This window comes from Pristis pectinata, chromosome 6, assembly GCF_009764475.1.
Source record: "Pristis pectinata isolate sPriPec2 chromosome 6, sPriPec2.1.pri, whole genome shotgun sequence".
Taxonomy (NCBI): domain Eukaryota; kingdom Metazoa; phylum Chordata; class Chondrichthyes; order Rhinopristiformes; family Pristidae; genus Pristis; species Pristis pectinata.
In genome coordinates, this window is record NC_067410.1 from 84,916,781 (window position 1) to 84,942,022 (window position 25,242).

At 41.8% G+C, this 25,242-nt stretch overlaps 1 protein-coding gene across 1 annotated transcript; it reads left to right on the forward strand.

Moving 5' to 3' along the window:
• Positions 1-8,697: 8,697 nt before the first annotated feature.
• Positions 8,698-22,660, forward strand: nmur1a (neuromedin U receptor 1a). Its single transcript, XM_052018621.1, has 2 exons — positions 8,698-9,622; positions 22,317-22,660. The coding sequence occupies exons 1-2, from the start codon at positions 8,698-8,700 to the stop codon at positions 22,658-22,660; spliced, it is 1,269 nt and encodes a 422-aa protein (XP_051874581.1).
• Positions 22,661-25,242: the final 2,582 nt, after the last annotated feature.

Here is a 25,242-nt window from a genome sequence, read left to right on the forward strand (position 1 = left end):
TAGGAGAGGATGGGGCCAGGATACCAAGTAGAGTAAGTCTTCAGAGAGCCTTGGAGAGGTGGTACCAACATTAGTCTGCTCCAAAATTGAAAATTCCCACAGCATGGGGCAACACCTCAAGAAATTTCATGCCATATGACGATATGTGAAGATGAGGTCTTGACCATCAAAGGCGTCCTTTCATGCTGACTTTCTCGCACACACACACGCACGCACGCACGCACGCACGCACACACGCACGCACGCACGCACACACACACACACACACACAGACAATCTGTTAGTCTCACTAATTGTGACTCCATCAACAATCTCCACAACCCCAATGCTCTTTCCAGGTGCCCTCCAGATATCAAAGTTCCCTTCACTGAAGAATGATTCTCTCTCCCTCTCTCTCTCTCCCTCTCTCTCTCGCTCTCGCTCTTTCTCTCTCACACACACTGAGATTTTGGGTGAGGAGACGAGGTCCTGTCGAGAACTACACTGCTCCAATGTAACACATGATCCTAGATGTAAAGCTCCATAGCACTGCTTTTAGTGTATATTGGCTAATTGCATGATGTTTTTGCAGTTGGATCCAATTGGGTGTTTATATTGAAGGCCACACATGTCTAGCAGATCAAAGAAGGGAAAAAAACAATTCTTGGCAACAGAAGAGAAAATCAAAAATCTGAAGATGCTGGACCCTGACCTGCTGGACTTGTCCTCCTGCTCCTTCTTCGAGTTTCCCTTTCCCATGTTCTCACTCTCTAACTGCTTCCATTCACTCATTGGCCAGATACTTGTTTAGAGCTTATTCTTATGATCACCCCAATTTCACCCTAGCAGAGACATCTCTGTCCCCCACTCTCCCTGCAACTTAAGAAGCTACTTTGATCTCCTTCCCTGTTCTGATGAAAGATCTCCAACCTGAAACATTAATTTTGTTTCTTTTCCCACATATGCAGCCTGACCTGCTGAGTATTTCCAGCGTTTTCTGTTTTTGTTCTAGTCAACGGAGCTCAGCTGTACATTAGTTCAGTTTTACAATTTGTTTCTAAATGCATGCCTTTCTTCAACACTTGGCACTTTTGTTTCTATTTTAATCTGGGAACCATTGCTGTTCCTGGACTTGCCGCTCAATTAAAGGCTAACAAAATCAGCTGTCTCCAGTTCCTGCCTTCAGGCGCAGCTATAGAGATAACTGGCAGAAATTTGCAAGCCTATAATCTATTTTATTAGTTTGCTCTCTTAATTCTCAAGCAATTTCAGTTCTTCAAATACCTGAGCAATTAAATACCTTCATACCCCACTGCCTATTTCCAGATTATTGCACATTTTGTAGCTAACTCAGCTTGCTGATAATTTTCTGACTCTGAAAGATACTACTTGTGTATATATTATGGACTACGAAAAAGCAGGAAGTGTATATTTACCCAAATTGCACACAAAACACTCAGAAGAGACAAGCCGGCCTTTAAAATGTGCTAACTGCTCATCTAGAAGCCCATTGACACAGATTTTTTAGGTCACGTTTCGATTAATTGTAAAACTTCCTAAAATTTGCCAAGTGTAGGCACAGCGGCAACGGAAAGGCTCCCACATCACAGGGAAATATGGCACTGGATATTCAGTGGACACTATTGCTGCATTACCTACCACTAGGATATGGGAGTCCCAGTACTCTGGCTGAGCTTTCACTTCTTGTCTTCAGAAGTTTCCTGGGGGGTTTGATTTGTCAAATCAGTGGCTGCTGCTCAAAATGCTGCAGAATGGATCAAAATCCCCAGAACTAGCAACAGCTGGCAGATCACAACCAGAAGAGAGGGCAACGGCAGGAAGATGAGCAGTAGGGAAGGGCAGCAGGGAAAGGAGCAGTGGAGGGATGTGGGCAGTGGTAAGAAAAGAGCGGAGTTTTGGGGAAGGAGTAGCAGAGAAGGCAGGAAGCAGAGTGGGGGGGGGGGGAGGAGAACAATGGGGAGGGAAGCCAATGAGGGTGGAGGACGGAGGTGAGAGAGTGGAGTAGGGACTGGATCGGAAGGTGGAGCAGGGAACAGGCAGCAAGGAGGAGGCAGGAGGGGCGAGGAGAAGTGCAGTAGAGGATCTTATCTGCCACATTGAGTCAAGATGCAGTGGATCTGCTTCCTGAGCACATTGGAACAACACTGATCAAAGGGACAATGCCATGTCTGGAGCTGGCAGACATCTCCAGCCTGCTGGAAGTAAACCAGCTGGACCTGCTGGTGGTGATTTATCAGTGGCTGTCAACATTATCACCATTCACATCTCTTTTGGCGTTCTACCAGAGACATCTGCCAAATGTTGTGGGGGGGGGGGGGGGCAGACTAAAATCTCGCATCCTGGGCCAAAAATTGTATGAGGTTTTCCTGTGACTGTAACAAGAGCAGGGGAACAAACTTATGGTTTAAGCAGCGAAGTGCCACTGACTGTGCCTAGGTGGATTCGGATTACCCAGGAATATTGGGCCAACTGAAGGCTTCCATTCTGTCAACATGCGGTTAATGAGCAACTGCAAAAAAAATACTTCATGTACAGTAAGTATGTTTAAGATCCACAGGCAGCTACTATGTTGCATTCACCCTGCCCACCACTTACAGATCTGGCAGATGAGTTAACAGACCTCTCAGAGACAAGGGGGTGCCCACTTCTTAAAACCCAATGAATGAAGCCCAAGAGGGTTACAATGAATACCATATAATCACCAGTTATGTGCTTGAACTAGCCACCAGAATGTTGAAGATGAACTTCAAGAGATTCTACAGATCTGAAGGGGTTGTTTCAGATACCCTTATCTGGCAGGGTTGTGGCTTGATGCATTTTAAACATATATACCTTTTTCAGGATCTAGGTGTCGCTGGCAAGGCTAACATTTATTGTCCATTCCTGACTGTCCTTGAAATGTCTGGTGAGCTGCCACTTCGAATTGCTGCAGTCCTTTTGGTGAAGGAGTTCCATATTTAGATAACAAAGGAACTGTGATATAATTCCAAGTCAGCTGGTGGGTGTTCCCATGTATCTGCAGTGCGTTCTTCCCCATTTTTTGTTCATAGTAATGCTTTGCTTGTAGCAATACCTTGTGGTTTTATTTGAACAAGACTTTGACTCAATGCCGAACTGCTTGACTTTGTTTACTTCATAGATTTACAATTGTTGACCTTTACTACAGTCTCTTGCCACAGTCCCTCTTGAGAGCTTCAGCTTCTCTCTACTTAATTGATAAATTTAACCTAAATAATTAAATACCATTTTATTCTTCCTATTTTTACTCTGCACAGACCTCCTTACATTACTTAACCATGAAGCCCAGTAATACAGATGTTGTGCTGTTTCAAACTCTACAAAGCATTCTTTTTCTGCAAGATTAGAGATGACAGCTAATCAAACTTACTTTTGAGAGGTCCTTAAGAGATGGTGTATCAAATCTTATTAAGAATCAGAACATCTCAGTATTATTGCACCAGAAGAAGCAACAGAGAGAGAACTGATATGAAGGTTGCCCTTAGCAAAATAGAACTGACTTGTGTCAAAAAGATGATTGAAATCCATTAGGTCTCTATGTTCAATATTCTGAATGAGGTTATATGGCAATAAAAACAGAAAATGCTGGAAATCCTCAGCAGGTAAGACAGCATCTGTGGAAAAAGAAACAGTTAACATTTCAGGTCTGTGACCCCCCCCCCCCCATCAGAACTGGGAAAGAGGGTTGGAGGGAATGGGTAGAACAAAAGGAATCTGTCTGATAGGGTGAGGCCAAATGGTTTAATGTGGCAATTCGAAGCAGATTATGCCTCAGTGTCTCTAGTTAATAGCATGCCCAACAGTTCAGGCTATACTAATGGATAGAGAAAAACTGAGACAAAATCACAGGTGAATAACTGGCATAAATGGCCAGTACTGATACGAACAGAAAGGGTGAGTTACCTAAAGATAATGAGTTTGATATTGAGTCTGGAAGGCTGCAACAAGCCTAGATGGAAGGTGAGGTGCTGTTGCTTGAGCTTGGGGATTGTTGTAACAGTGCAGGAGGCCTCAGACAGCAAAGTCGGAGTGGGAAAGGGATACAATGGGATACTGATTACTATTTCCTTCATGGAAATACCAAACTTTTGATCAATCGGACATCAGATCACTAAGATTTCCATGGTCAAGCAGCCAGGTAGAATACGTTGGCACAATATGCATACTATTTCTAAACATGGTTATGCTTAGAAATAATATACAGATATGACACAAATCATTATCTCACTTTTTTTGAATGGCATGGGGATGGGCAGCTGTACAGCCCAAAAACCCTTAGGGGGATGATAGATCTCTCTATCATAGGCTGATTACTGCAAATGAAGTTCATCAAAGTTGAAACTTTGCAAAAGATATGTTCAGAGCAACTAAAACACCATGGCTTGGATTCTATTCTGCAGTCTGATCCAAATCAGGCAAGGTTCTGGTTAAAGTCTGAGGTAAAATTAAGTTGTATCACCATCTCACTGCCCTGTCTGGGACTTGCCTCTAAACACTTGCCTCATCTCTGTCTTAAATGGATGATCCCTTATTTTTAAACAATGATTTGAAATCTTTCATATGACAAAGAAGAAGGCCATTCAGCCCATCCAATCTAGTTCAGCTCTCAGAACACCCCCACCAGTCCCGTTCCCCCACTCACTTCCCTATAATCTGTAATCTCTCACATTCTCGTGGCATCCACCAATCTGAGTGGTAATTTATAGTTGCTGTTCAACATGTCAGCATGTTTTTGGAAGGAAACCAGAGAACCCAGGAAAAACCCATGTGGTCAGAGGGAGAATGTACAAATTCCACACAACAACTCAATTTGTTGCTCTATTGAAGTCTGAGTAGTAAAGCAGTAGCATGATATCACTTACCTCCTATACTTGTGTACACTTTCTACAAACCACTATAATATGTTGAACTCTCAATCTCAATAACTTTGATTCATTTGTGAGGTTAAATCATTGGTGGCTAAGTACTTACCAGGTTTTGAGAACTCTGCAACTTTCTGTAAGCACCCCACCACAGTCTCCATAAATCTTTCTGCACATTTATTGTTAAGGTCAATTTTTCATGTTCTCTCATTTACTTGTTTCCATCTGTATCCTGTTATGCTCTGTAATATATTAGGATATGTTGATCATGATCTTGATTGAAACCTTACAATGGTATCAGTTCAGATATTTTGGTAAAGAAAGTAGAAAATTGGGGAGTATTTTTAAATGGTGAAAGATTGAAGGAAGTTGGCATTCAGAGGGACCTGGATGTCCTTGTACACAAATCACTAAACATTGTCATGCAGATACCGTAAGCAATCATGCAAGCATAACTTGCCAGATGTTGAATGAATGGCAGTTCAGCCAAGTACAACCTAATGTTTTAGTCTGTGGCACATGTTTAAACAAATTGATCTAATCTAAGGAGATTTTAAATTCGTAAAATATGTGATATACTTATAGAGGTAAAATAGCAAAGTATTTTCATTTTTGACCTCAATTAATGTTTAGTCCATTGCAAGGATAAAAGGCACGAATGATCTCTCATATTAAATATATCTTCCTGTGAACAAAGGAATCTTTGATTTCTACGGTTTCCAACAGTTTGTGATTAATAAACATGGGAAATTAATAGTTTTTCTAATTATGAACTCAGTGGCACATTTCCATAATATCTTTAATTCATTAGAATATTCAGCATGTCCCCAATGACTCTTACCAATTTCTATAGATGCACCATAGAAATCATCTTATTCGGATGCGTCACAGCTTGGTATGGCAACTGCTTTTCCCAAGACTGCAAGAAATTGCAGAGAATTGTGAACGCAGTCCAGTCCATCATGCAAACCAGCTCACTTCCATTGACTCTGCCTACACTTCCCGCTGCCTTGCAAAAGCAGCTAACATAATCAAGGATCCCTCCCATCCCGGGCATTCTCTCTTCTCCCCACTCCTGTTGGGTAGAAGATACGAAAGTTTGAGAGCATGTACCACCAAACTCAAGGACAACTTCTATCCCGCTGTTACCATGAAAAGATGAACTCTTGAATTTTACCTTGTTGTGTCCCTTGCACTTTATATGTCTACCTGCATGGCATTTTCTCTTTAACTGCAACACTATATTCTGCATTCTGTTTTTCTTTTCACTACCTCGATGTGTGACATGACTTGTCTGGAGGGCATGCAAAACAAAAGCTTTTCACTGTATCTCAGTACATGTGACAATAATAAACCAATCCAATCCAAATATGAGATGGTGAATAACCTCAAACTATAGACATCTTTGAATTATAAATTGTTAAGTATCTTTTGGAATGCTGCACAATTTTCATGAAAATTTAATTCAGATGAAAGACCCAGGCTGGATCAATAAAACCAAACTCGAATACTGGGAACAAAAGTACAATATTGCAGATGCTGGAAATCTGAAATTAAAAACAGAAAACACGGAAAATACTCAGCAGGGCAGGCAGCATTTGCGGAGAGGGAGACGCAATTAATGTTTCAAGTCAATGGGAGCACTGGGATTTTGATATAAGAGTAGAACATGCTGCAGGTCTGTTCCTCATCAGTCACTGGGCCAGAACGCACTGATGGCTGTCTATCAATTTCACAGTGAAGCTCCATTTGCCTCTGTTGTGTTCCTCACTTCTGTGTCTGTGGACTAGAATTAAGGAACATGCAGGATATCAGATGCAGGCAGATCTAATCTCTTGCAACATCCCTGAATTAGCAGTAAATCTACTGGCTGGTGCCAGAATTGCTGGGGAAAAAAAACACATTTAACTCCAGTGTCTCTACTGAAATGAATGACAACAGGACTCTGCAGAGATTTATCAGAAACCAGCTCTATATGAGTTTTCTTTCTTTGTTAATGATCAGCAAATTTTGTGGTAGAAATGGTATTTTAGATGTCAGCTATTACATATTTAGAGCATGTAAAGATATAAACAGTTTGTAACTACAGACAGGAATTTTACACAAGAAACCGCCATTCTGTGAACATTGTTTGGGTTTGTTTGAATCAAAGTGAAGCTGTCCTTGTTTACAGACCGGAGACACAAGAGACTGCGGGTGCTGGAATATGGAGCAAGGCACAACACGCTGAAGGATCTCAGCCGTTCAGGACTCCAGATGAAGGGTCTCGACCTGAAATGCCGACTGTTCACTTCCCATCATAGATACTGCCTGACCCGCCGAGTTCCTCCAGTGGTTTGTGTGTTGATCATTTACAGGCTGTCCTGTCCCGTTTTCACGGACGTCCATAAGTTGATTTTTTTAAATCGGAAAATGCACAAAAATCACTGGATATATGGCAACCAGATCTCCACAGTATTGTAATGAATGGCATCAAAAGTACGTAGGACTGATAAAAAAGAATAAATACTAAAAGTAGGAGAGAAAGGGGAGGGGAACTAGTTCTGCCATTTGCAGGAACCAATATATGTATCTATGTTGGACTTCTGAATTTAATAATATTATGGGACCACGTATGTAAGGGTGTCAATAAATCAGGCGCTCTTAACCCAAGGACAGCCTGTATACTTCGGATGTCTCCATGTCTCCTCGAGGTGTGATGTTTCCTGTGTTAAAAGGATAGGATCGTGAGTCGAGCCCAGTTCGTTCCGATTTATACACAAGACAAGATTAACACTTCAGATACCTGGAGGTAAATAATAAAATAAATCAAATGTCTAGCGGCAAGATACGAAATAATTGACCTCTCCTACTTGAAACATTACCATAAAAATCATCGTACGATGTGCCTATAGCCCTAGATGTAGTTCGGAACGATACATTTGCAGGCTATCTCACAAGAGTATTGACATGATTACAATTAAAGTAAAATCGCCATGGGATTCCGGCAAGTAGTGCAGTGTTTTGTTCTTAATACCGTTAGGAACTCGGATAGTTTAAAAACTCTTTTTTTAGAGGACGAAAATCCGTCTCTTGTCACAGGGTTTAATCATATAGCATAATGATGTCCACTTTAAAACTGCGTATATCAATGCAAGAATTGGAAGTGCTAAATTATTCCTGTCAGGCGTCAGAAACGCGCCAGAGTTCAAGGTAGTTACAACAGCATAAACGTCTCTCAATCTGTTCGGATTGACAACCTGTCTCAGCGGCAATTTACTCTTGATGCCGTGAAGAGGGAGGGCGGCTGCTCAGTGCAGGCAATGGGTTAGTGCTTACACCCACTTCGAGCTGTCAAACTGGAGATCGGTTCCTTGGGGTGACACATAAACACGAAATCACGATCGAGCCGTGTAAAGAGAATATACAAAGGTATAAAGAGAAACGCCGATTGCGGTAAATCCGGCGCGGTAAGTAAGTTTCCCTTATATCCAGGGGAAAATGCAGCAGACCATCACACACTCTGTGCATAATATTCTCATATACTCCGCGATATTTCTAAACGGCGAGCCAAATTCAAACTCTGAAATATTCAGCCTGCGTAATTCTTTACTTTTACGTCGAATTTTGCAGTGTCTATTCCTCTTGAGAGTTAGTCTTTTCTGCAATAAAATGATTAGTGAAAAGCACCGTTGTGACAGTTGTAAAAGATTTCCAGATTACTATGAAATAAGGAAAATGACAAATTTAGCAGCTTAAAAGCGGCGAGAGCTTGTTTACATCCTCCTTATAAATATTCACGTGCCTATTTCCATTAACTCTTTAAGAGGGAACAGCCATGCAACTGTCGCCGACAGAAGAATTCATCCAAAACTGTACTGAGCTGGATTTGCCGAACAATCGGATGCAGTTTCTCCAGATGGTTTACCAGTACTTGTGCAACGCAACCTTCCAACAGCAGAACCTTTCCCGGATCTCCACCTACGAAGAGGGCAGTGTCATGACCAGAGCAGAGTTTCTGTTTCAGAATCTGGGACCCAGGAGGTGGAACTTCTTCACACCGACTTGTGTTACCTATCTCTGCATCTTTGTGGTGGGTTCCGTCGGGAATGCGCTAACGTGCTTCGTTATCGCGAAACACAAGGTTATGCGAACCCCAACCAATTATTATTTATTCAGTTTGGCGATTTCGGATCTGCTGGTCCTGATTGTGGGCATGCCCTTGGAAGTTTACGAAATGTGGAGGAACTACCCGTTCCTCTTCGGCCAAGCAGGATGCTACTTCAAAACGTTCCTTTTTGAAACTGTTTGCTTTGCCTCTGTACTTAACCTGACGGCCCTCAGTGCCGAGAGGTACATTGCAGTGGTGCACCCCTTTAAAGCAAAATACATCGTCACCAGAACGCATGTGAAACGTGTTATAACAGCGGTGTGGGTGCTCTCCATTTGCTTGGCCATTCCCAACACTAGTCTGCACGGTATTCAGTATCTGAAGACACCGTCTGGTGAACTCATTGAAGAGTCCGCTCTGTGCATGTTGCTAAAGCCAATTTGGGTGTATAATGTCATCATTCAGATCACTACTGTGCTTTTTTACTTCGTCCCCATGATCACTCTGAGTGTGCTGTACCTGCGAATCGGGCTGCATTTGAAGCGAGAGAAGGCATTCTCTGAGATCAAGCCCGACTCGGTAAATGGCAACAACCAGGCTGGCCGGAACCAGCAGAAGAAAGTGAAGAACCGCCAAATCACCAAAATGCTGTGTAAGTTCGAAGCGATGGCGCAAAGTGCATTGAATGACTCACTTAGTCCAGCCCACCCCTCTGTTAATAGAAAAAAAACTTGGCATTTTAAAAAACACAGTTCATTTCCTTTAATTGACTTTAAAGTGTTAAAGATGAACTATGATGATAAATGGATAATAACTGTCTCAACTGTAACAATATGACTTAATAGTGTGATTTTAAAAAAAGACAAGGTTTTGGTGGGCACTGCGATGCTAATTAAATGAAAAGGCGATTCTTAAAATTAGTCCTGCCTTTAGTCATTTTTAATCCCATAGAGCAAATGAAAATGAAAAAAGGAATGTTTCTACTTTGTCATAAAGTTGACTCAATATTACCGGTGAAATATTAATGGCAATATTTACATTATGAAGTCCTTTAAAATTAAAGACAATTTAAGCAATACATGTAGCATTGAGAGGCTTTTTTTTATAAAGAGAGAATATAAAGAGGAAATAAAAGTATTGGTTCACAAGCTGTAACGTTTAGCTGTCAATTTTCAGCGAACATTATAGTTAAACTAACATGCCAACGACATCGGTTAGCTTGATGCTCAATTGAAAGAACAATGTTGAAGTGTGAGCTTTTAGCATCAAAATCATTTTGCAGAGACGTATTTGATGTTTAGGCTGAATTGCATTTTATGAAATGTGTCCACTCCCAAGAAGGGCAATTGATTATCTTTAAATTGCAGCAACAGGGGAGGCTGGAATGCTGCTGTGTGCGCTTTGGAGATTTTTTTTACTGTTGTATTTCCATAACTTCATCAGAAGTATACAAGAAAACTCCACTTAATCAGGTAAATCCAACAAAGTTATGGCAATGTATGGCAGAACATCCGTGGAAGTTCAAAGTATGTCAGAGGGAAGTTTTGTATCAAATATTTGATGATACACTTGCAGATACAATTATTATGTTGCAGGTACAGTTACAACGTTTAAAAGGCATTCGGGCAGATACTTCGATAGGAAAGGCATAGAAAGATACGGGTCTAATGTGGGCAAATGGGATTAGTGTAGATAGGCATCATGAACGAGGTATGCAGAAAGGGCCCATTTCTGTGCTGTATGTTTCTACGATTCTAGGATATTTTTTGTCAGGAATCAGGTTGCTAGAATGACTGTTGCAACAACTATGTGTTAATGCAGGATTGTTGGTATAACCACATCGACTTAATAAATACCTGCTCCTCATCTGCCTTTCCTGAAGCTGAGAGGAAACATTGCCTGCTGGATTTAAAAGTTTTGGACATAGATGGACTCTGTAAGGTGTAATTAACAACAATAGGGTTAATCAGAGACTAAAATTATACATTTAATGGCATTTTTTTGGTAAATTTGCTGAATTCAGGACAATTTCCATAGGATGGGGACACAATTCATTGGAAAAGTCATATCAGAAAAGAAAGAAGCACATTTGCTGTAAAATACTGTGAAACGTACAATGTAAGTAGTGGGGTGTTGTGGCATATAACAAATCAAAAATATAGAGAAAGTTCTTGAAAGGCAACGGATATGGTGAGCATGGGAGATATAACAGGATTACTTGGATTATCAGAAAGAATTGGCCAGTGTGCCTTTTGAAGGTGTCAGTCTTGTTTCCATTTGTCTGAGAAGGAAATGTGTTCAATCTCCACTGGAGATCTGGCCACACGATCTTGGTTGGTTACTGCATCTACAGTGGTGAGGTCGTGCAGCACTTTGACAAGTATGGTATATCAGATGAGATATTAAACCAAAATCCCTTAGATTCTCTTTTAGTGAACATAACTGATCCCCTAGTACTACATGAAGGAGGGAATGGGAATTCCCTTGGTAGCTAGTATTGGATAGTATTTATCCCTCAGTGAAAATCACAGGAAAAACAAATGTTATAGTCATTATCCCATTGCAGTGTGAGAAGCATGACTGTGTGCAGGTTAGCTGCATTATTTCATAGCTGCATATTAACATTTGACAATTTGTGCATCCTGACGTCTCGAAAAGCAGTGTGTAAAATTAGGTTCTTTCATTTTTGGTGATTAATGCCAAAGGAAAACAAGACATTGTTCAAAGTAAGAAACAGAACCAAGCCAGATCAGGGAAGTTTTTAAGTTGAAGAAGGACTGTGAGTGGAATAGCTTCAGGCTCTTGTTTCTAAGGAGGTCAATGGGGGATAGAGTGAGTGTGTGAGAGAAAGAGAGAGAGAGAAATAGCAACAGAGCAGACATGGAGGGAAGCAAGCAGGAATCATTCAGATGAATAATTTTTTTAGAATTATCGGAAAATATGGACGTAATGTGACTATTTTGTCAGTGAGACTCTAGTTAGCATGTTTGAAATAGCAGGGTCCTGCACAAGCAAATGTTTGAAAACTGTAGATATTGACATACAGGATACTTTCAACAGTACATTTGTAGAAGTTTGTTAGAGTGTTTGGTGATAAGCTGAATCTCCTTAACCTTCTAAGAAAGTAAAGATGCTGGTGCGCTTTCCTTATGATTGCTGGGCCCAGGACGGGTAGAACCAGATAGGGGTGGAGGAAGGAACCAGGTGGGGGATGGGAAGGGAGGAGTGGATGGAAGAGTATCATGTATGTTCAGACACATATTTCTATTGAAATATTCAACAACATAACTGTGGAAATAGAAGAAAATGTAGAAGGTAGATATTGTTTTGAAAATGAGACTGAGATCTTCTTGATGAAAGTGGAAAGAAAGAAAGGCCATTGAGAAGAGGGAAGGAAGATCAAGAGTTGCTCCAGGGATGTGTCATTGTGAGGAAGTTGTCCTCCAAACTGCGTCACTATTTGCAGAGCATTCACAGGAATGTCACATTGGGAACTTGTTTAAGCAGAGAGCAGAAAGCCCAGAGAAATGTTTAATTGGGGAGGGGACCAATCAGCATCAGAAGGAAAGACATTATATTGTGCCTTTTGGGTCCCTTTCAGGATGTTCCAAGGAACTTCAAAAATAATGAAGTGTGGGTGTGCAAGTGTAATCTCAATTGTAATGTAAGAAACGTGGTAGCCAATCCGCACACAGCACATCAGGGGTTAACTCATACTCCCAGAGCTCTCCTCCCACATATACTCACATGTCCACCTAGGTTTCTTCTCCATTTGTTCAGCTTTTCCATCCACTCCTCCCTTTCCCCCTCCCCCACCTGGTTCCATCTGCCCATCATTCCTTCCTCCACCCCCCATCTGGTTCTACCTGTCCTGGGCCCAGCAATAAAAAACCATAGAACCATAGAACCATACAGCACAAAACAGGCCCTTCGGCCCACCATGTTGTGCCGTCCGTCAAACCACCCTCACACTATCTAACCCTTTCCTCCCGCATATCCCTCTATCTCACATTCCTCCATGTGCCTATCCAACAAACCCTTGAACCTGTCCAATGTATCTGCCTCCACCACCACCCCAGGCAGTGCATTCCATGCACCAACCACTCTCTGGGTGAAAAACCTCCCCTGACATCTCCCCTGAACCTCCCACCCATAACCTTAAAGCCCATGCCCTCTTGCCTTGAGCATTGGTGCCCTGGGAAGGAGGCGCTGACTGTCCTACTCTATCTATTCCTCTCAATATTTTATATACCTCTATCATGTCTCCTCTCATCCTCCTCCTTTCCAGTGAATAAAGCCCTAGCACTTTAAGCCTCTGCTCATATTCCATACGCTCTAATCCAGGCAGCATCCTGGTAAATCTCCTCTGCACCCTCTCCAACGCCTCCACATCCTTCCCATAATGCGGCGACCAGAACCGGACACAGTAAGTGTGGTCTAACTAGAGTTTTTGTAGGGCTGCATCATTACCTCGCAGCTCTTAAACTCGATCCCACGACTTATGAAAGCTAACACCCCATAGGCCTTCTTAACTGCTCTATCCACCTGTGAGGCAACTTTCAGTGAACTGTGAATATGAACCTCCAGATCCCTCTGCTCCTCTACCACTGCCAAGTACCTTGCCATTTACCTTGTACTCTGCCCTGGAGTTGTCCTTCCAAAGTGTACCACCTCACACTTCTCCAGATTGAACTCCATCTGCCACTTGTCAGCCCAGCTCTGCATCCTATCAATATCCCTCTGTAAGCTCCGACAGCCCTCCACACTATCCACAACACCGCCGATCTTAGTGTCATCTGCAAACTTACTAACCCAGCCTTCCACCCCCTCATCTAAGTCATCTACAAATATCACAAAAAGTAGAGGTCCCAAAACCGATCCCTGCGGGACACAACTAGTCACTGCCCTCCAATCCGAGGGCACTCCCTCCACCACAACCCTCTGCTTTCTACAGACAAGCCAATTCCTAATCCACACAGCCAAGCTTCCTTGGATCCCTTGGCCTCTGACCTTCTGAAGAAGCCTACCATGAGGAACCTTATCAAACGCCATACTAAAATCCATGCAGACCACATCCACCGCACTACTCTCATCAATCTTCCTCGTCATCTCCTCAAAGAACTCTATCAGGCTTGTGAGGCAAGATCTTCCCTTCACAAAGCCATGCTGGCTGTCCCTAATCAGTCCATGATTCTCCAGGTGTTCATAATCCTATCCCTTAGAATCCTTTTCTAACAGCTTACCCACCACAGATGTGAGACTCACCGGTCTATAATTCCCTGGACTATCCCTACTACCTTTTTTGAACAAGGGGACAACATTCACCACCCTCCAATCCTCCGGCACCATCCCCGTGGACAATAAGGACTCAAAGATCCTTACCAGCGGTTCAACAATCTCCTCCCTCGCCTCTCGAAGCAGCCTGGGGAATATCCCGTCAGGCCCCGGAGAATTATCTGTCTTGATATTATTTAACAAATTCAACACATCCTCTCTCTTGATATCTACAACCTCGAGAACATTACCCTTACCAGCACTCCCTTCCGTGTCATCAAGACCCCTCTCCTCGGTGAATACCGAAGAGAAGTACTCATTGAGAACTTCTCCCACTTCCGCCACCTCCAGGCACATTCACCCACCTATGTCTTTAATCGGACTTACCTTTACCCGAGCCATCCTCCTACCCTTCATGTAGGTGAAAAAGGCCTTGGGATTTTCCTTAACCCTACTAGCCAACGCCTTTTCATATCCCCTTCTAGCTCTCCTCAGCCCTTTCTTAAGTTCCTTCCTCGCTACCCTATATTCCTCACAGGCCCTGTCTGAACTTTGCTGCTTATACCTTATGTATGCTACCTTCTTCTCCCTAACTAGTCGTTCAACCTCTCTCGTCACCCACAGTTCCTTCACCCTGTCATTCCTTCTCTGCCTCACCGGGACATATTTATCCCTAACATCCTGCAAGAGATCCCTGAACATCGACCACATCTCCATAGTACATTTCCCTTCAAAAAGGACATCCCAATTTACACTCCCAAGTTCTCTCCTTATAGCCTCATAGTTTGCCCTTCCCCAATTAAATATCTTCTTGCCCTCTCTGCACCTGTTCCTGTCCATGACAATTTTAAAGGTTATGGAGCAATGGTCACTGTGCCCCAAATGCTCACCCACCAATAGATCCTTCACCTGTCCCGGTTCATTTCCTAAAACTAGATCTAGCATGGCATTCCCTCTAGTCGGCCTGTCAACATACTGCGTCAGGAATCCCTCCTGGACACATTTAACAAATTCCGTCCCATCTAAACCTTTGGCGCTAAGCAGGTTCCAGTCTATATTTGGGAAGTTGAAGTCTCCCATTATAACAATCCTGTTATTTTTGCTTATCTCCAAACACTGCCTGCCAATCTGCTCCTCTATATCTCTATGGCTACTGGGAGGCCTACAGAATACTCCTAGTAGAGTAACTGCTTCTTTCTTGTTCCTTACTTCCACTCATACAGACTCTAGAGATGATCCTTCTACAACATCCATCCTTTCCGCAGCCGTAACAGTGTCCCTGACCAGTATCACCACCCCTCCTCCTCTTCTCCCCCCTTCCCTATCCCTCTTAAAACACCAAAAACCAGGAATATTCAATATCCACTCTTGCCCTGACGTCAGCCACGTCTCAGTAATAGCCACAATATCATAGTCCCCCATACTTATTCAAGCCCTCAGTTCATCTCCCTTATTCCTGACACTTCTTGCATTTAAGTAAACACACTTCAGTCCATCTACCTTACTACTTTCATAGCCTGTATTCTGCTTCTCCTTCCCCAAAGCCTCTCTACCTGTTTGATCTAACTTCTCCCCATCCCCTTCTTCCTCTGACCTACTCCTCCGGTTCCCTTCCCCCTCACAAACTAGTTTAAACCCTCCCGAACCACCCTAACAAACCTAACCGCAAGGATATTGGCCCCCTTCTGGTTCAGGTGTAACCCGTCCTCTCTGTATAGGTCCCACCTTCCCGAGAAGAGATCCCAATGATCCAGAAATCTAAAACCCTCACTCCTGCACCAACTTCTCAGCCACGCATTTATCTGCCACCTCCTCCTGTTCCTGCCTTCACTATCGCGTGGCACCGGCAGCAATCCCGAGATTGCTACCCTTGAGGTCCTGTTCTTTAGTCTTCTGCCTAGCTCCCTGAACTCGCTCTTCAGGACCTCATCCCCCTTCCTACCTATGTCGTTGGGAATCATAAGGAAAGCGCACCAGCATCTTTACTTTCTTAGGAGGTTAAGGAGATTCAGCTTATCACCGAACACTCTAACAAACTTCTACAGATGTACTGTTGGAAGTATCCTGACTGGATGCATCATGGTCTGGTACAGCAATTCAAATGCGCAGGAATGTAAGAAGCTGCAGAGAGTAGTGGACTTAGTCCAAGACATCATGGGCACATCCCTCCCCACCATCAGTAGTATCTACAGGAGGCGCTGCCTCAAGAACGCAACATCTGTCATCAAAGATCCCCACCATCTGGGCCACGCCATCTTTTTGCAGCTATCATCAGGCAGGAGATACAGAAGCCTGAAGTCCCACAGCACCAGGTTCAAGAATAGTTACTTCCCTTCAACCATTCAGTTCTTGAGCCAACCGGCAAAACCCTAATCACCACTACAGTTCAGCAACACCATGACCACGTTGATCACTTTGCACTAAAGTGGACTTTGTTTTTCTTGAACTAATTGTGTTCTTTCTTGTAAACATTTACGTTTAATTTATGTTTTTCTTGTGAATGCTGCTTACAGTATATGGTGTTATGTGCCTGTGATGCTGCTGCAAGTAAGTTTCTCATTGCACCTGTGCGTACATGTACTTGTGCGCATGACAATAAACTCAACTTTGACTTTGACCTAATACCTGCCCACGTTTGTCCCACCCCTCCCTCATACTGCTGGATACTGGCTATCTTTCCTTTCTCCTTTCAGCCCTAATGCAGGGTCTCGACCCAAAACGTTGTGCAGGTTGGAAGCATTCCTTCAGGGCTAGAAAGCTTTTGGGTATAAAAGAGCCATCAGGCATTGAAAGAGGACAAAATATAGAGTGCTTGTTAATTGGGATAATGCAGATTACAGGGTGATATGTAAGAATAGTTAAGAATTATGAAAGTTGTGTTTTCAGTAGCTAGGTGGGTAAGGCTCAAAAATTAGATCTGAAACAGAAGGTAAAATACATTATTGAAATAAGAATTGTGAGTCAGTAGACAGCTTCCAGAGTAGTGCCTGGGGAAAGTTAATGTTCAGCCTTAGTTTAAAGAGGAATTTTCATTTGCATGCATATACATTCAGAAACCGATCTCCAATTTATCATTGACTCTTTGACAGAAGCATATAAAAGGTGGATCTTCCACCAAAAATCTAGAAGTCAAAGTACTTCTACTAATTTTCTCCTACCACACAACTCTACCCTCCAACAATCAAGATCCATGGTGGGACTCTGCAAATTGTGGATCACTTTCCATATCTCAGAAGCCACCACACAAAGAGAAATATCGATGGCAAAATTAAATGTCCAGTGTGCCTGCATAGCCTCGGTAGACTAAGGAAAAGAGTGACTTAAAATCCAGCACCAAGCATATGATCGACCAAATAGTACTGATCTCAATCTTTCTGAAAGGGACCTGAAAGGCACAATGGAGGCATGGACAAGTTGCAGAAGGCATCTCAAAACACTGGAGAAGTAGCACCATCTTCTTCAGAAAATCCTTTAAATGCATTGGCAGGATAGGTGAACCAATGTTGTTGCTCAGGCCACCAACCCCAGGATTGAAGCTCTGATCATGCCCAACTAGCTCCCATCAGCGGGTCATACCACTCACATGTCTGACACCAGACTCCCAAAACTAGTGCTCTACTTGAAGCTTTATAAAAGCAAGTGATTTACAGGAGGACTGAGAAAACATCAGAACAATGTCCTGAAAGTCTTCTTGAAAAAGTTTTATGTACTCATCATCTTATGGGTATTCCTGGCCCATAAGAAGCATCTGGGAAGGCTCTGAGAATCATGAGCCTCAATAATCGGAGTGCATAGAGCCAAAGAGAGAAGGGAACACACAACATCCCAAGCAATTTACCCACAATGTCCTTCAAGCAGCACCCACCCCATCTGTTACAGAGTCTGTGGATCTCCACAGAGTTCTTCAGCGCATCAGACCCCCAGAACTGGAATGGAAGCAACTGTTTCTGTCTATGAAGAAGAGAAGGAAACATTTGCTCCATAGGAGAGTATAATTGGACTGAATGGGTCATTTCTGTGTTGTGGTTTCACTTTATTTGCATTGTAATATTTCATGCTGAGAAAACATGGCCATTTTGCTGGTCTTGAAAGCTAAATCATTAAAAGCAAATTCTGCATTTAATCTTATAACTTTGGGCAATACGCTGCCCACAGTACACACCATATCAAATGGGATCCTGGGATTTGACCCACTTAAGAATGAGTGGAAAGGGTAATTCTGCACATTTGCATCCTTTTTTTATGGTCCAGAATACACCACAGGCTATAAAATGACCCGAAAGCAACATCTGATACTGGGCCACTCATCCTGCACAAGGTATTTCCTCCATCATGGAATTTCTTGCTGACAGGTCCTTAGAAACCATACTGGTGGCTGATTGCTACATCAAAGAAGAACTGACAATTGTGTATTCCCTTTTTAAGACACCTTAAAGAGTTTTACGTCTGTAGCATTGCTTTTGAAAGTTCGTCACTGTTGAAAAGAAGGAAACAAAGAAACCAGCTTGTACATAGGTAAGTTCTGATGAGTATTAATGCAACAATGACCAGATGATCCATTCTTGTATTGTTGAACAAGCGATAAGTATTGGCCAGGAAGCCAGGGATACCGTTCTTGCTCTTCTCCAGTATTGTGGCATGGTATCTGTTACGTCCATCTGAGAGAGAAGATGCAGAACTGGTTTGATAAATCTACTTGAAAGACAGCACCCACGTAATACTATACTGTAGGGTCAATCTAGTTTATCATGCATGTGTCTTTGGAGTGAGATGAGCCTCCAGTGTTGAATCAGAAGCGAGAGTTGTGCTGAATTTGCACTCAGTTGGAGATGCATAATTGACAACTGGTGAAGTCTACTAGCTTTATTCAGTCTCTTAATGGCAAAGATAATGATGTTCTCAGACCTGCACATTATACTTACCGTTGCAACCTGAGGTGATCAATCCAGGCAGATTTGTGGCTTCTGTTTTTTTGAGCTCCAGACTCAGGATGTCTCCCTGGAAGTGTTCCTTGGGTTTCTCTGCTGTCCAAGGTGCTTGAGCTTTTCCATGGTTTGATAGGGAATTAAATCCTGCTTTCAAGACTCATCTCCCACCTATTCTCTGGATTCTCCTCCAGTGAGACAGTACCACATTGATAGGCCAGCCCACATCCAATCCATTTCATCCATTTAGTTCTGTTGTAGTTGGATTATTGGGTTTCACAGTCTCACCTCCATTTTCCATTTTACAATTGTGTAGCAGTGCAGTTATTGGTACTGAATCAAATAGGTACAGATGAGTGGAACTGATTGATCCTGATGCTTCGTACAAGGTCCTCCCTCCACTTGGGTCTCATTGCCACTCTTCATCACTTACATATTTTGAATGTTTTAACCTAGGCAACAAGTTATCTCTAATTACCATTGCAGCCAGTCCTTCTGCTTGCTCTTGAGGCCCTAGATGCTACTTGTGGTGTCTTAGAGTGAACTCATTGTCACTTATCTCACAACAACCAGATAGCCAGTGTTGTTGCTTCCATTTTGATCTTAGTAAAACAAGCTAATGTTCCAATTTATGGGTGCTGCTTATTGAAGCTGAGGGATGTGACATTGGGATATTGTAACTTATCTCATGAAGGTTTGGTTCCAGCCTGTAGTTATGTTTATTTCAGAATCTTATTTGTCACTGATGTCTTCTCAAAATAATTCCTGATTTAGAATCCTGTGATCAATCAAATCTGGAAATTCACTCCTTTGATTAAGTCATTACTAATCTCCTTGCTTATACTTTCTTAACATTCTTTGAGACTTCACAGACCATTAACTATCCTTGTATATGGCTAACTCCAAAAGTCTGTTAAGTCTGTACATACTGTCCATTCTTCTATTCTGTGATTGTTGTTTTAACCCTCTGACTACCACAGAGTATTTAAACTGAGCTATCCTTGATTGATGTTACATTTTCCTGGCCAGTTTGCTGTAGCCATATTTGCTGTGCCAACATCTTTGTAAATGGTGCAATCTAGCATAGTCTCCCTTCTGAGTTGTCATTGTGGTCCAACATACTCTCATTTTTTTCTTGTCTCATCAAATCAGATCTTTTGTCTCTAAATGTCATGCATTGTACCAAGCAAACACATGGCAAGAAAGGAGATAAGCAGCTCAGCATTTTAGGTACATTCAAGCAGTTGTCTACATACAAAACTTATGCGACAACTGAAGTACAATTTGGAGCTATTTTGAAATTAGACTCTATATAGAATGTTTAATCTGTTTCAATAGATTCTACTGTTTCCCGTTGGCAGTCATCAATACTTTAATACTGATGCCGAAAAGTGATTACAGCACTAACAAACTGATCAAGCTGTCATATGTTTCTGCTCCCAGAAATCAGTTCTACAACTCTAGTGCTTTTATTGAACTCAGTAGCTGTGATCTTTGTTGTGACACTGGGCTTGAAATCAAAGTATTCTTGGGAAATCTAATGATAGTGCTTGCTCTAGGGTGCATGGTATCAACACTTGCTTAATGCAGCTGCATACTGCCACTGATTTTATTGTTACATCCTGTTGCAGCCATGAAGGAACCAAAGGCTAAAGTGTATAGAGATGCAGTGACACTGAATATAATATGCAATGTTGTACCAGAGGATGGTTGCAGGAGACAGCACAATCTTCTGATGGGTTTGCTAAAATAAAGCAACTGTCTTGTTCTGCATTGCTCCTCAGAAAAGTGCGGAAGCAATGTTCTGGCCTATGCACTTTATGCCAGAATGTGGAACTAAACCACTCAGGCCCTCCAGTCTTTTCAATCAGATAATGGAGAATTTGTTTCTTATTGCTAACTACTGCCTTAATTTCCCTGCCTATCCAAAATTCTCAGTCTCAGTTTTAAAATTTTGCATTGACCCACTGGTCTCGACAGCTTTTTGAGTTGAGAGTTCGAGATTTCTGCTACCCATGGAGAATAGCTTTCTATTAATGCCCCGAACAGCTGAGCTCCACTATTATGGTTATGTTCCTTTGTTCTATATTTGGCCACCGGAGGTAATAGTTTCTTCCCAATTACTTATCAAATTAATGATCTTCAATGCCTTCATCTTCTCTGCTTGTGAGAATATGTCCAATCTGTGTAAAGGTCCACAAATTAACCTTTTAAATCCCTGTAACATACTTGTCAATGAGCTGGCTACCTGCTGAGGAGAAAGGCATCCAGAAGTGAAAACTTTTACTCCCGATGGAGTATAACTAGTGCTCTGGAAAGCTGCAGCATAACATCATCTCTTTGTATTCTACTGGAAAGTTCTGGATTATGCCTTCTGTCTAATCTTCCCGCAGTGACAGCTCTATCTGTTCCTGCTACAAGAAATTTTCTTCCCCCTCTGCCTGAAGAAGGAGTGAGTTTGCTGGATCAATCCCAAATCGGGAAAAAAAAAATGACTCATGAGGATGTAAAAATTTAAGCCATCTGACCAGCTGATAATCACTGTAACTGACCTGGAAAAATGTCTCCCAGAGGTTTTTTTTTCTAACATTTTAAATGGAATCTCCTGAGTTCCCCTTTAAATTGTGCTGAATGTGAATTCGTTTCTCCACTGTATGGTTCACACTGTGTGAGCAGATTAAGCCAGTGGCAACGGCAGTGCTCACTGACATGAAACTCGTCCGGATTTCTGAACCATGATGATTACCAGTCCTTCCATTAATCTGTGAATAAATTTTTCCAGGCCCAGCTGCTCCTGAATTGACAGCTGTTCAGCAAAGGAGGAACTTACTCATTTTGATCCTGTGATTGCAGGTGCAAGCAGGGAGGTGTTAAGAAGAAAGTCAGTTCCCACAGTAGATCCTGATGTTGAAGTGTCTGCAAACACCTATCAGGTTTAATTCTGCCGTTCCTGGTCGTCCTGAGTTTACGGTTCCATGAATGTGCCTGTTATTGATTGGGCAGGGAAATTTATTAAGTGTGTTGAATTCTACTTATGATCAGTTATAATCTATAGTTGTGTTTAGATTAAATTTTTGATTGCAGCGATAAAAGTCTTTTGCACGTGTGATTTTTTTTACACTAGTGATTATATTTTGTTCTTTGCAGTTGTTCTGGTAATTGTGTTTGGAATCTGCTGGGCACCTTTTCACACAGATCGATTAATGTGGATCCAAGTTGCGTACAAGAATGGACAAATGCTCATATTGTATCAGATTGTACATGTTGTCTCGGGAGTTTTTTTCTATTTTAGCTCTGCTGTCAATCCTATTCTCTATAACCTCATGTCCACTCGATTCAGAGAGATGTTTAAAGAAGTGATGTGCAAACGGAGATCCCAAAGTTACAAACCCACACAATATTCAACAAGTGTAACCAGGATGACATCCCATAGCACGGTGCTGGAATCCAGTTCCTGTAATGGAATCCCATTGTCTGATATTGAAGACTGAATCATCTCTTGAATGTGGAAATGCAGATAAAGGTTAAACTTCGGTGTTTTCTATTGTAGCTTCTGAAGCATGTTCTTGTATATTGTGTGGGAATATACTTAATTTGCATAGAGTACAGTGATAATGTTTAACCAGTTCTCATATCCACTGATAACTTATATTTCTAACGTTTCTCTCCTTAGACCCTTCTTCTACCAATTGGTCTTCTCTGTTTAACTGGAAGGAACTTGCCTGTATAATGCACTCTGTACTAACTCAATGTATCTGCACTGTGTAATGAATTGATCTGTATGAACGGTATGCAAGACAAGTTTTTCACTGTACCTCGGTACCAGTGACAATAATAAACCAATACCAATATTCAACGCTGCTGATCTTGCTGTAAGATGTTGCTCAGGTCTTCCTGGCTCACTGCTCCTTAGGATTGGTGACTTTGGGCCCATAGGCATTACAGACAGGATTAGGATGCCTGAAATTAGCTTTGTTGCTTTGTAGTCTTTTCAGTGTTGCAGACCCTGAATATTCCAGCTTATTGCTGCTAATGCTCTTTTCCCTCTACCCAGAGAGCAATGGCCAGAATCACTGCTATATTGATTATATTAAACTGTCCCTTAACTTCCAGGCAGTTTGAAGCAGAAATGCACAAGCTTTGAGAAGTCCAGAGAGGTGAATTTCAAATAGATTCCTGGGTACCTGGTCCATTAAATGAGAACAAATAGCACTTCACGGTACTGTCCAGTAGCATTACGCATAATTTTTCAATTTTTCCAGTAAAATGGCACAAGAGTCCAGAGGAACTCCTTGTTCATTTATGGGACGTAAACTTCACTGCCAAGGTCAGAATTTATTAGCTACCCCTAACTGGCACTGAGAAATGCCTGGTGAGCCATCCATTTGAGCTGCAGAGCTAATCAATTTCAGGAGACAGAAATCATTTCAGAGGCACCCTTGTGCCTGCACTGCTAATAAGAACAAATACAAGCTGATCTGAAGTTGGCTTAGATCTAATAGCTTGAGCTATACACTCCATGAGTGCTTTTGGGTAAGAAATTACTGAACTGAATCACTTATACTGACTTGCTGTACTGTAGATATATGGGGTGAAGACTCCCAGAACAAAACAACTGATTTGAAGGTTAAATTGATCAGTGCTAGGTAAAGAGGATTGAGGAAATCTGGCAGTAAAGGAGGCCATGGATAGGCATGTCAGTATGGGAAGTAGGATGTGGAATTGAGACATCTCAGCCCCCTCACCCCTTCTCTTTCCCCTCCCCCACCCTCATGAGCCGCCCATCTAATGCTCACCTCCTTCCCTTTATTCCACGGTCAACTGCCCTCTCCAACCAGATTCCTTCTTCTTTAGCCCTTTGCCTCTTCTACCTAACACCTCTCAACTTCTTACATCACTCCCTTTCATCCCCCCCTCCCCATCCACCTACCTTCCTCCCCTCACCTATCACCTGCCATATTGTGCTCCTCCCCCTCCCCCTCTCCCCGACCTTCTTATTCTGGTTTCTGCCCTCTTCCTTTCCAGTCCTGATGAAGGGTCTTGACCCGAAATGTCAACTGTTTATTTCCCTCCATAGATGCTAGCCTGACCTGCCGAGTTCCTCCAGCATTTTGTGTGTGTTGCTCCAGGTTCCAGCATCTGCAGAATCTCTTGTGTCATTGATCACACAGACTGATTTGAAGTTATACGTCAACATGGATGTCATTTTGAAACTACTGACTCCCAATAATAGGATCTGGGCAATCTACTGAGAAGGAAAGAGTCACAAGAGTTTTTTTTTTAACTAAGAATGTAAAATAATAAATCTCAGTTGTAATAAAAATCAGTATTTTCCATAATTATATTAATGATCGTAATTATAATAATAAGGTAATAAAACAAAATTAAATGATGAACTCAGAAGTGTGGAAGAATGATGAGAGGAAATTAAATTCAAAATATTGAGTTAAGTTTGACTTTGTGATTGTGCATAGTGATTGACAATATTGCATTGACTCCAACAGAAATAAAACTGAGGTACAAAACAGGATTTCAACTTGTTAAATTTGATTTTATGCGGTCTCATTTTACTTAAGAGTGTTAATGTGGTAATAGTGCTACTGCTGACACTTACTTAGTTTTATGATTGGTGTTTGCAATGTCTCTGTAGCTGACATCAGTCTGAAAAGTAGTGCCAACATTTTTACAATTACACTGATTTACTATTAAATTTTTCATCCTCTTCAATACCTTGTTCATTTATTACTGAGTTACTAATAATATAGTCGTAATTGCAAATGTTTATTAGTTCAGTAATTTTCAAATAAAATTGTGTTCAAATATGCCTGCAACAGGGGTGTTTTCATTTATCACCAGAACTTTTGTATGGTAACAATGATCATTTGTATCTGTATTTACTTTAGTTACTTCTATATTATTGCACTTGTCAAAGACTAATGTTTCATTGACTATTATAGTTATGATTGAACCCACTAAAAATTATTTTTTTTGAAGACTTTAAGTTCTGACACCTGTTGTACTTTACCCATAGTTATATGCAGGCTGATAACACATGAAAAAACTGTTTGACCTG

What these genes read in the sequence shown, in the direction of transcription:
- nmur1a (XM_052018621.1), top strand. Translation starts at nt 8,698, where the DNA reads ATGCAACTGTCGCCGACAGAAGAATTCATCCAAAACTGTACTGAGCTG. An exon ending in CCAAATCACCAAAATGCTGT is followed by an intron (nt 9,623 to 22,316) that starts GTAAGTTCGAAG and finishes TGTTCTTTGCAG; the next exon opens with TTGTTCTGGTAATTGTGTTT.